This window comes from Pyrgilauda ruficollis, unplaced genomic scaffold (genome assembly GCF_017590135.1).
Source record: "Pyrgilauda ruficollis isolate IOZ18807 unplaced genomic scaffold, ASM1759013v1 scaffold43, whole genome shotgun sequence".
Taxonomy (NCBI): domain Eukaryota; kingdom Metazoa; phylum Chordata; class Aves; order Passeriformes; family Passeridae; genus Pyrgilauda; species Pyrgilauda ruficollis.
The window spans coordinates 7866779-7879161 of NW_024525823.1; the positions used below are offsets into that span (position 1 = coordinate 7866779).

At 34.9% G+C, this 12383-nt stretch overlaps 1 protein-coding gene across 1 annotated transcript in view; it reads right to left on the bottom strand.

Moving 5' to 3' along the window:
* The window catches only part of AK9 (adenylate kinase 9), a 56207-nt gene that overhangs the window by 16206 nt on the left and 27618 nt on the right, over positions 1-12383 (bottom strand). Inside the window, exons 17-22 of the mRNA XM_041478155.1 lie at positions 8760-8966; positions 7652-7806; positions 6511-6723; positions 5710-5964; positions 2059-2177; positions 610-829 (exon numbers count right to left, since the gene is read on the bottom strand). Coding sequence (XP_041334089.1) covers positions 610-829; positions 2059-2177; positions 5710-5964; positions 6511-6723; positions 7652-7806; positions 8760-8966 — 1169 coding nt within the window. The remainder of the gene's footprint in view (positions 1-609; positions 830-2058; positions 2178-5709; positions 5965-6510; positions 6724-7651; positions 7807-8759; positions 8967-12383) is intronic.

Here is a 12383-nt window from a genome sequence, read left to right on the forward strand (position 1 = left end):
ATTTGTAACTTGTTTAACAGTAGGCACAGATTCATTAGAATGGGACACAGAGCAGCTGCAACAGCACTGAGAATGTGGCTTAGAGTTAACTGCATTCCCGTGCAGAGCATCACAGTTGGGAACACAGACGCACTCCCCATATGGTAGTGAAGTCAGCCTATGGGAGATGCTGATAACAGCACATGCTCAGGGAATCTGGGATGCAGCAATACTACAGTGCACGAACTGTCTGTATGATTTTTTAATTGCCATATTCACTCCCTCCATCAACTTGCCTTTTTTCCTGCACTTTCCAGGACTGCCGTTTATCTGGCAGCACAGCTACTTTTTTTGGGCTTTGAGACGCCCAAACTCCTGTATGCATTAATTGCATAGAAGAGGAAAGGAGCCCAAAATTATTTTTTATTCCTACAGTAAGCCTAGGAATGCTTGGGAATGCTGAATGTGTAGGACTGAAGCCTAGGAATGTTGAATGTATAGGAGTGTTTCTCCTGGCTACAATACCTGTTACTCTGTGTGCTCTTCACAGCTTTGGGAGTTTCAGAATCTGCGTTCAGACCTCTCCTGTAGAAAAAACAACAAAAAAATAACCTAGGGCTGAAAACTTACCCTTTTTTTTGCTTTTAGTTCCTTCAGCTTCTTTTTATATTCCCTTTTTTTAAGCTGTTTGTCTTTCCATTTTTTCAGACGTGGAGGAAAAAGACGGTTAAGAATGTCACTGTCTTCTACTTGAATATAAACTGCAACATCAGGACAGAGTCCTCGCTCTGACAAATAGCTGGCTTCATCTGAAGTACGAGGGAAGCCATCCAGTATAAAGCCTGTGGACCTAATTGGAAAATAATGTATTTATTATTACACAGTGTAGTTTAAAGTGCAACACAGTGAGCATGTAATTATTTTGAAAAAAACTCCACAAACCCTCCCATATTAAATGCATATAATAGGAGCACAATTTAAAAAATACTTTCAGCTAGTATCTTTTGACAATGTAAAACTGATATTTCACTGTGTATTTTGATAGTGTACTTACAAATTAATTCCTTCTGAGGTTTTAATAATTTTAAATATTTTTAAAAAACTTCAAAACCCAAAATTCATTGTGTCCTCAGACTTGCTTGTGTGATTTGAAAAACAGTACATCTGAAGCACTGGTCTCAAAAGTAGAAGGTGCCCTAAACACTTTTCTGGTAACAACTCTCAAAGAAAGCTTGTGCATGAAAATTTATGTTTCTTCTGTAGTACAGGATGAGAAATTTGCCATTCAGCATGACTTATATTTCTCTTCTTGCATATGTTAAAAACAAGTCAGTTATACCTAGAAAGTTCTATGGCTTATTGGAACTCTTACAATTTTGAATTAGACGAGTAGTTAGGTAAGGATGAATGTTGTGTTGATAGGAAACTAATGTTTATACCTATTACTTTAGACTTTAATAGGATACACTGTAAAATTGCAGAAAACCAGAGAAGCTAGAAGAAGTGGAAGTGGAGGGAAGAACAGGTAGCCCTGGATGCTGTGGGGAAGAAGAGTACAACACAGTATAGTTTATTAGGGTAATATATTGTGATGTGATATAATACAATACAATATAATTTAATACAATATAATATTACAGCATTATGCATAATACTGGGTAATTTTCTGTCTTGGTACATTCTTTTTTTCCTAGAACTGATCTCCCTGTTTTTACACTGTGTAGAGAACCATTGTCCCCTATCTGTAGTCAGGACAAAAATTACAGAAAAATAGAAAAGGTTTGTGTTCGTATCTATCCTGTAAGACTATGAAAACTGCCCAGCTATTTAGGAGATTTAATCCAATTCAGGTGTGCCAAGTACTTTCGTCCAATTCTATGTGCAGCATATGAAACATGATATTACTGTCAAAATATCAATTAAAATAATACAACAAAACCAAGACTGACAGGTAGGTCATTACTCATAAGTACAAAAGCATTGAAATAATCTGTGTGATAGTTATTTACAGTTGTGGACACAATGGATTACATACTTCCTAAAATTAATTAAAGAAAGAGAGAATCTAATTACAGTTACCGGAATGGTTCTTTCTTCCACCAGTCAGGAACAATCTTATCAAGGACTTCTGGAGGCAGTTCTGTATTATCCATGAGATTTGCTTTGATTGCCCGTTCCTCATCAGTTAATTCCACTTCCTTTATGTAAAGGAAATCCACCAAAAATGAAAAAAAACCCCAGAACCAAAATCAACCAACCAACCAAAACCAGAAAAAAGTATCTACTGGACACATTTATTGTTTTTTGCTGAGTATGGTACTGTCTTCATTTGACTTAAACCAGCAGAAACAAACTCATTTGCCACATTGAATCATACTACATTATACATTTTAGGCAATCTCCTAAAATTAGGGCAATTGCTGCTCTATGAGTTTTAATGAAACCTAAAATCAAGCACAACTGTTAAGTATTTAATTATACACATGTTCAATTCAGAGGAATAGAAACTGAAATGAGCATAGTATCTCCTAATTGCCTACAAGCAGTTTTCCGTTTGGCTATACATGTTCCCATGCTGGAAGACTACCTGCACTACATCAGAATGTTTTTTCAATTTTTGAAAGCAACTATTGTATTTGGATGGATTCCAAAAAATATGTTGAAGAAGGATATGTAAGGTTATTGAGTGTAGGCAAAAGAACAGATACCAGACAGATAGCATTGTTCTATACAACAGTAGTAGTATTAATGACTGGTCAAATGCAGAGTATTCAAATGCCAAATCAAACTACTAAATTATTGTGGAAAACTATTAGGGTTTTTCCCCAGAATATGTAACTCTGTGAGATTGATATGGTTGAGGATGCATTTCTCATAGAATGGCTTCCTGACACAGACTGTGGTAAAAAATGTTGAAAAAATGGTATGTATTGATGATTCTGGATTAGTTTACACAATTCATATATCAAGAATCACAATGTGTCTGGTATCAAAAGGCCATAGCTAAATAAGAATTCCTATGCCTGACATCTATTATGATAATGTAGCCAAAAGAACTTGAGAATATGCTGGAAGTCCCAGCTCTAATGTAGTGTGTATGAATAATATTTTCTCTAGTGCCTAACACAGTATATGTATTAAAAGATGTTTGTATGACAGAAGATGCCTAAGTAGACAAAGTGGTAGCCAGATTTGCAACACAGAGGCATCTTAAAAGAAATGTGTGAAGTGGGAGGAAGCAGTAAAACATATAAAAATGTATCGCTGACATTACTACTGCTAAAGAGAGGTAGGAATGGTGTTTGTATGAGATAAAAGAGAAGAAGCATGAGATGTATATCCAGGTAGAAAAAAGAGAACACCCCACAGAGCAGTGATTTGAAGGACAAGGTTTTCCCCCAGACCTGTCAATGATGTGGCACTAAGACAACCAAGATGATATCTTTTTGCTGACCTTCCCAGACTGCATGGTATATTTTTGTTTGCCTTTAGTGGTTTTGCTTTGAACATTATAGCTGACCTTAAGCTTTGACAGATAAACTTCTACTGTGTTGTGCCAAAGTGAAAGAGAATGATACAATGGAATTTAATGAAATTTTGCAAAATTGGAGGGTCAGTGAAAAATAGGATATCAGACAGTCCAGTCGTATTCATATTCAGAAAAAATGCCTGGGAGCTCTATAACCCTGGAAACTATGCTCTAGAGTTTTGTGCAGGGACCAATGAATGGGTTTCTAAACTGAACTGAAATTGTATGGGCTGTGCTTAGGTCACAGCATCAGATTAAGCACTTTAAAAGAAGCATGAGGAAAAAAAAATACTAAGTCAAAGATTGTTTCCCAGCAGATATAACAATGACAAGGAAAAAATAATAACAGAAAGGCCTTGGTGTAAGACATGTATTTATGCCAAAAAAATAAAATTGAGTGAGAGCCAGCCATAACCATCAGTGCCAGGAACACTTGCCATATTTTTGGCTGTGATGACCAAGCTGTAAACTGACTTTTCAAAATAACCTGCTTTTTGATTTGGATGAAAACCTGGATTTTTGTTCTGACATCCATGATTTTGATCTGTACTGTATCTGTGCTGAAGCATTTGCTTCCAATATTACCTGTTCTTGTATTATTTCATCAGAACACTACCTTCCAAGTTATCAGGGACCTGCTCTACTTTTCAAGACAGTAGAGTGGCCTTTAATGTACCTTTGGCAGCTCTTTCAGCACCTGCAAGTGCACAACATTGACAGGTATATGTCCAGTTTACATAAATTATCCCAAATTTGATCCTATTCTGGTTTTGAGTAGTACCATTTTTCACCCAAGCTTTCCTGTTAAACACAGAACCCTCTAGGCCACAGATTAAACTGTACTTGCAAAGACCGTATTTCAGTGTCAGACTCATATTTTCTAGATTTTTTACTGCTGTAAAAGAGCAGTAAAAATTAAATTCAGAGCCCTTATTATTTTCCACTTCCATTGGGTGCTCATCTTCCTAATTCTGTGCCTGAGTTGTTTCTGTATGCCTCCTCCTCTGTAGCCTGCTGCCTCTCCTGCCTCCTTCCTTAAATCCTGTAGTAGGAAGTGTTTGAAGATCTTTGATGACTAGTAACTTGAGGGAACTTGGCAGATATCAGGAGCACACACTAAAAAAAAAGGCTCTTAAAATGTGATGCAGGAACACATTTCTTCCTGAATCTTTGAGTGTTGGATAAATCCTTATTTCTTTTGGGTGAGAGATAGATTTTCAGTTTTTTACTACACATTTTTTAAAGATTCATATGCTGTGTACCTGTGGTGAGACTTCTCCACATAATTAATGGCTTTTATCATATCCATTGCTATCTAAAGAATTCATTTGCATTAAAACTTTGTGGATTTTTTTTTCTCCCAACAGATCGCTGCCTAATAAAAGAAAATACTCTCCCCAATAAACAGTTATGTTAAAGTTTGTTCTTCAGAGAAATTGTATCCTGTAAGAGATAGAGTTTAGAATGTGCATTTATAAGGATTTTAAGCTAGTAGTCAACCTGATTAACAAAAAGCAGTAATTTGCTGAAAACTGTAATTCATTAATTATTCTACCAGTATCATGAACATACAGTTATTTGAAACAGTTTTTTAGTTAAGCTACAAGGCATATTTTATGCTACCCAAAAGTTGCTTTATTTTTCTGGTTTGAAACTGCTGCCAATAGGCAAAGAAACACTAAAATCCAAGTTAAGAAACCTATTGCATTAAAAAAATACTAGCTTACCCTGTTACTAACAATGACTATTTCTGATTTTTTATGAGGGATGATCAGATCAAAGGGCTGGTAGACGCATTCTATTCTTTTGTTCCAAGTGAATGCAAAGAGCACAGCTGGGGAACATTTTTAAAGTCCTGTGCACTTGGAACACATGCACTAGACTGAATCTGCATATTATAAACAGTTAAAGGAAACCATGCCTTCCCATTATTATTCTGACCTTCACACTTTTTTCCTCTCAGGTGGTCTTCCATTAGGCATTTAGCATCTATCTCTAATATTTATAAAAAATCTGTAAATAACTCTTGAAAATGTTTTGAGGGATGCTTGTGGTATTTATAAAATGTTGTCATGAAATATTATTTCCAAATTTCATCACGTATTTAATTTAACATAATTTTACAATTTTTACAATTTTATATGAAATTCCTATTTTGGCCAGAAAATGGTTATTTTGTGTATGGATGCATAAAATATTACCTGTTTGGTTTTTTCTGTTTCAATTTCAGTTATGGTCTGAGAGAAGTCTTCCAGTTCCTCTGGTATTTTATTGTCATCTTCATGATCTTCATCAAAAGAGGGCCCAACTTTCCTTTTAGTTTTGGGTAAAATCAATTCCTGTAGATATTCCTCAAATTGAATATGGAAAATGCCTAATTTATCTGTTATCTCTCGTGCACAAGTAGTTTTACCTGCTCCATGAATGCCAAGTAAACACACCCGTAAAGGAGGAGCCTATAGGAAAGAAACGGAATATTCTTTAACATTTTGGATCATACAGTGCACACACCCCCTACTGTTTTTCACTTCAAAAATATCATTATTAAGGAATCCAGAAAAAACAGTTACATACTTTTGTATTTTAATGTCCCCAGATTTTCTATTGCTGTTCTAACTAAACTACTTGCTCTCTGGAAAAACCAAACAAATCTACTACCCTACTATCAGCAGGTAAAAATGAAACTTCATTAGACAAGTCTGGTAAATCTTCTGTTCTTTTACCCTTTTTCAAGCTACAAAAAACCCCAATATGTGTCACATTTTAAGATTATTGCAAGCCTTTATAATCTTCCTCTCTTTTCTGCCATATTTGCATCATTAATTCAATGTGTTAATTCAAATTTACATGAAAAATCACTAGGGAAGCCATGGGTTTTATTTGCTTCAAGGATTTGCCTAATATATTGTTACTTAGAAAAAAATCAGCCATAATAAACAAATCTAAATGGAAATGTAGTTAATCTGCTATTATCTGCTTTAAATAATTTTTAAGATTCTCACTTGTAGTGGTTCATTGTGAGCCACATACTCCTCAGGGTTCTTCAAAAATTTATCTCTGTACTCAGAAGTTGAAAAGTAATAAATCTTTTCTTTATATTTAGCTGCGTGTTCCTGGAGTCCAGGGTGGAGGACAAAGTTCTCTTTCAGACTGACTGGACAAAAGTGTTTTGTGTCTCCCATATGCCTTTTCTTTTGCTTAATTGTTTCTTCATCCTGAAAATAAGAAAATTGTAAAGAATTCTTAGAATTCAGGAGTTTACTTAGATTAAGTAGATCAGATTAAATAAAGCCAAATATATTAAGTGACGATTGAATTAGGATGGTATTCTCAGAAGAATTTGCATGCTGAAAATAAGTCTATGAAAATACACACTTTTTAGATTCTGAGTCAGAAAACAAATTGTCCAAGGGAATTACTGAGAAAAGAATTAAATTAAAAATATCAAGAATATCATAGTTAGCCATTGAGGACAAAAATTAAGGTAGAAGTATCTATGATAAAATCTTTTGCTATTGTGTTCTTGAAACTAGTCTGTTTAAATGTAGACTTCTTCAGAAAATACAGTGAGAGCTGGTGTTATGAAGACAGATTAGTTATCCAGTAAAGTTAATTTCTAAAAAATATATTCAATGCTGTTCTCAATCTATAGATATCCTGTACTGTTATATTTGAGGATGAGAATCTTCCAATATAGGATGAAAATAGAAAGGCAAAGCTAGACCTCTAATTTCATTAAAGTGTGTAAATTGTCAATAGCTGAAATGGAACAGGACTCTGCATCTTCTGTTTACATGATGGCTCATGGAATCATTGTTAGCTGACAGAAATCAAAGTTCACATTTGTTTCTTTAATAAAACCCCTCCTTGCCATCTGGCAAAACTAAGTACAGTCATTCTCTCTATTAGCATAGGGGTATTTGAACTTCTTGCTGTAGTAAAACAACTATTAGCCACAACACAGAAATATAGTGAAAGTGTTCTTGAAGTACATACTAATAATTATTCAGTAAGAAGGCTTCAACTGGATCAAAAAAAACCCCATCATGATCAAGCAAAATCTGTCTTCTCTGAGGTTATGTTCAAACTCAAAATAAAGGAGTTATAATAAAAGCATAAATAGATAAAAACTGGCATGCTTACTTCTTCCTCTTCTTCCCCTTCTTCCCCTTCCTTTTCCTCGTCTTCACCTTCTTCTTCCTCTTCTACTTGCTCATTTTCCGCTTCAGCAGCCAGATCTTGTTCTTCCTCCTCTAAGTCTTCATCAGATAATTCCCAGCCATAATATTTAAAAGGTTCTGAAAAGGTTGGGTTTTTTTTGTTTCAATAGTTATTCTTTGGATATACCAGAATATATTCTCTTTGTCCATGACAGTAAGCACATACATGGAAGAAAATATTGCCAACTATATCTCGCATTTCTTCTACTCACAGAAGAAAATGCTCTCCCTAGATGTGGAAATTAGTATATTGCCTCCTGCAAAAATGGAAATTCTACAGGTTGTTTTTAGTTGAAGTAAAATGTATGTTCAATGGGAACTTGTATTACAAAAGTATTATACAAACACACGCAGATAGTACCATTACTGTTTGCAAAGTTTTTTTTCCTGTTACTTATTGGGAAGGACCATCACTCAAATTTCAGTTTATTATAGAGCCAGAACAATAGATGTTTTGGTTAATAAAACACTTGATTTGTAGTAATAACAGGAAAAATGTAGTATTATTTATCCAGTGCTCAAAATTCTGCAAGACCACACAAATGAAGAAATGCAATTTGCCAAATAAATATTAATTTTAAAATAAAAAATGTAAAATTCAGTTTTGAAGTACAGTCTGTGCAGGTGGTTAGGTTAGATTATTACACACCCTGAAAGCCTCACTAACCCAATAAATATTACACATTAGTGAACCTTCACTATCTGTCCATTTCTCAAACCAGTATCCTGGCATACACAAATAGAACAAGTAACTGTGGAAATATGCTATCAGAATGTTTAGTGAGCTATTATGCACCTATTTGCATAGCCATATAATATATATTTCAAATATATATATTTCCCCCACTCTTAGATGTCTGAAAGGCTGCTATTATGCTTTTCAGCTGACTCAGAGAACACAGTATGACCCTCTTCGTATTAGCAATATCAAACTGAGTATAACCCACTCCCTAATTTGCTTGTCGCTTGAGCTATCCAAAATCCCTCTTGATAGTTCAAGTGATAATAATCACATAAACAGTATTACTTACTTTCCATAACCAGCACAGTTTGATTAAGCAGACTTTCTGGTGTTTGCTCAGCAATCTCTAAAACAACCACCTGAATTTGAGATGACTGCCTGATTTCTGATTCCACATTTTCCCAATCATTCATGAAAAGGTCAATCTTCATTTTAATTGTTTTCATTTCTTCTGTATCTGGAAAACCATCCTCTGCAAACTCAGGTTGCATGATTCCTGAAAATCAAATAGTGTAAAATAGACAATGCTCCTCTAAAATTTTTTACATTTAAAAACCATCATTCTTCTTTAGAACTATTTTTATATTGCTAAAATATGGTGGTATACTTTTTAATGCTTCTTCCTCCCCATAATTATGAATTATTATATTAGTAGTTTACAAAGACACTTTGTAAACTCATAGTTTAATTATGTTGATACTCTATACACTGAGGCTTCTTCAGGAAAATAAATGAGGTCAAACTGTTGAAATACATTTGTATATGGTTATTTAAATCAGCACTCAAAATAAATATGACTCTTTCTGCAAAGAAATACAATACAGAATACATTAATCTAAAAATTATGGTTCAATGATGAACAGCTTTTAACAGACTCTCCATATAGTCATGCCTTATGCCAGTATGGGAAGAATTTGAATGAACAAATAAATGAAAATAATGTAAATAATCTTATCATGGCTTCCCTCTGTAAATACTGGAACTGGGAAACTCTCACAGGAAATTCTGGCTTTAATGAAGCCATGTCTGCATACAATCACTTGTTTAGTAATTAAGAAAGAAAGAATACTTTAATCTCTTAAGGAACATGCAGAAATTTGTAGCGTCTGTTGTTTAAGATCAGTCCAAGCATGTTTCCTAACACTGTCTCACAGAATGCTGACAGAATTTAGAGACTGAAAGGATGCATTAATATAAATAAGAAAGTCACAGGTAGTATACATTGTAAACATGACAAAACCATACCAAATGTGTTGTCATACTCTGTGAGCAAATAAACAAGGGGTTAGTTTCTTCCACCACAATTTCTTGCTGAAGAAGACAGATGGAATTAAGAACTTGATATTGACAGCTGATGTTGAATTTAAAACTTGATATTGACAACAGATATGTAATTAAAAACTTGATATTGACACATTAAAAAAGGTTCCAATTAGGAGCTAGATAGGGCTGCAATTACTATCCATTCATATGTTGTTAGACCCTGAAAATCCTGAGACAAAGTCCTATCTCAGCTAGATGATGATACCCAAGTGGCTATATGACACCATAAAGACCTTGTCACTGGCAGCAGCAATGTGGTGTTGCTGCTTCTGTTCCCATTCTCTGCACTTATATAATTTTCAACTCTGATTGTCTTTTTTTCTTGTAATTTTTCTTTTGTGTTCTGTTAATAAGTGATGTCAGCTATAAGACAGAAACGTAGTTGAGAGCAGTGAGTTAAATGATCTGATATTACTCCAAGTTTGCTGGGACTTACAGCATATGCTGGTTTTTTCTTGCCAGAAATGAAGACACAAGAAAAAAACGTATCAGTGAATGAAATTATTCTCTATTTCTCCAAAATTTTCCCCTTCTCTTGTTGTTCCTGTCTTGTTTTTAGTTTGAAAGAGCATGAACAGATTTTGACACAAGTAACAACACGCTCAGCCTATTCCAATGAACTTCAACTGATTTTTTACATAAAAAGGACCATTGCTACTGTTCTTCCTTATGTAACTTCCTACATGAACAAAGCAGAGTTATTACTAAAAATGAAAGTCTTTCATAATACCTTGTATGTAAAAAGCTTTGACTACTTTCTCAAAAATACAAAACATTAAAACCCCAATGCTTTATGGTCACTCTCTGGCATTAAGCAGGCCAATGCTCACTCTGTCAAATTGCAGCACTGTAACATTCATTTCGAATTTGTCCCTGAAAAATCCAAACAATTTTTCTGGCTTATGAAGAGTTAGATTGCCCTGTTACAATTTTCTTCATTAAGAATATGTATTTCCTCCCAGAACCAAGTATCTCTCAATCTCCTCTTGTGGACTGTTGAAGAAATTTGCAAATGATTAATTTAATTTTCCAAAACAGTGCCAAAAGGCAAAAAGTGTACAATGTAGCAGGGTTTCAGTGATTAGGTACCAGTAAGATTTGGCAAGAAACGGATCAAAACGTAATCATCAGAGTAAAGATGCTGCCAAATTCTTGTGTAATATTCTGCCAACTAAAGCATCACCTCGAAGTGCCAATATCAGCTGGGATATGTGAGTGCCTTCAGAACAAGGACCATATCTAACACACCTTCTTTTGAAATTCCTTCATGGCCCACTAAGGTCGGTCCCTTGCTAGTTTGCTACTTATGCCTATTTCTACAACCCTTTAGTCCATACATGAAATCAGGCCCTTTAGAGGTAGTGTGGGAGTTTTGGGCACTGCAATGTCTACATCTCCTTAAGGATCTGTGTCACAATGTGTAGCTCTCTAGAAATAACGCTAAATTTCAAAATATTTATATGCTTTTAACAATTATATTCTTCTACTTTTGACATTGAAGCTTTTATTCTCTCACTACCACCATTTACCTGAATGATATGATGTTGATTAACTGAGCTTTGAAGCAAGTTGGGCTCTCTATAGCAACTCATGTGCTGGCTCAGGGACCCCCACTTGCCCACAGCCTAGGACCCCCTGTCAGCCCTCAGGGCTGTCAGCCCCTGCTCCAGCAATACCATTGCACAGCCAAGGTAAACTGCAAAACCATTAACAAATAAGCATTTTGACAAGTACTTTTGTGGTCTTTTATAATGACCAATACTTAATACATCTCCCCCTTTTTTTTTAGTTTTGAACAAAACAACTATTTGACACCTTAGTGGCTAACCTTCCTCTTATTTGATTATTAGTCTAAACATAAATCAAAGTGCAAAAGGGAATATCATTAAAGAGAGACACCTTGCAGATTTCAAATAGTTTGATCTTGAATTAGAAATATTGTTTTCCCTTGAAAAGGCTTACAAACATTTGCATTTTTCTAAACTAGGCATTAATTCTATATATGTCATTATATATATCCTGCAATGACATTTTTGCCTCTTACCATGATTCTAAATAGTAACATAAATATACCTTTTCATGTACATTAAAAGATGTCGTGCAAATGATGCCATTAATTATATTGCATTCTGCAGTGATAAATTCCAAATGAGACAGAGATTTAGCCAGGTAAAACCTGCTTGCATTTGGGCAGCTCTGATGCAGTTTGTAATGATGACTCCCTTAGGAACACAGATTTTAAGAAAAGAAGGAAAGGATACATTAATAACTGGGTTACACTAACTGCTGCTCGCACATGTCTTCCCTGGCACAGTCACACTGCAGAAATCACATGTGCTGCCTTGTGAACCACAGTCCTACCCACAGCAGTAACACATGTGGGATGAGGGCTGGCTGGAGCTGGCTTTCAACAGATCATGTTATGGTCCAACCCTTTAAAAACCTCTCAGTTCTCAGTAGGTCATGACACTTTGGAAATATACAAGCAGAACGAGAGACTTAAATGAATATTTGGCATCATCTGAGACAGAATATTGAACATGGCAATGAATGCACTTAATAGAGTAGTTCCCATGACCTTTATCTCAGA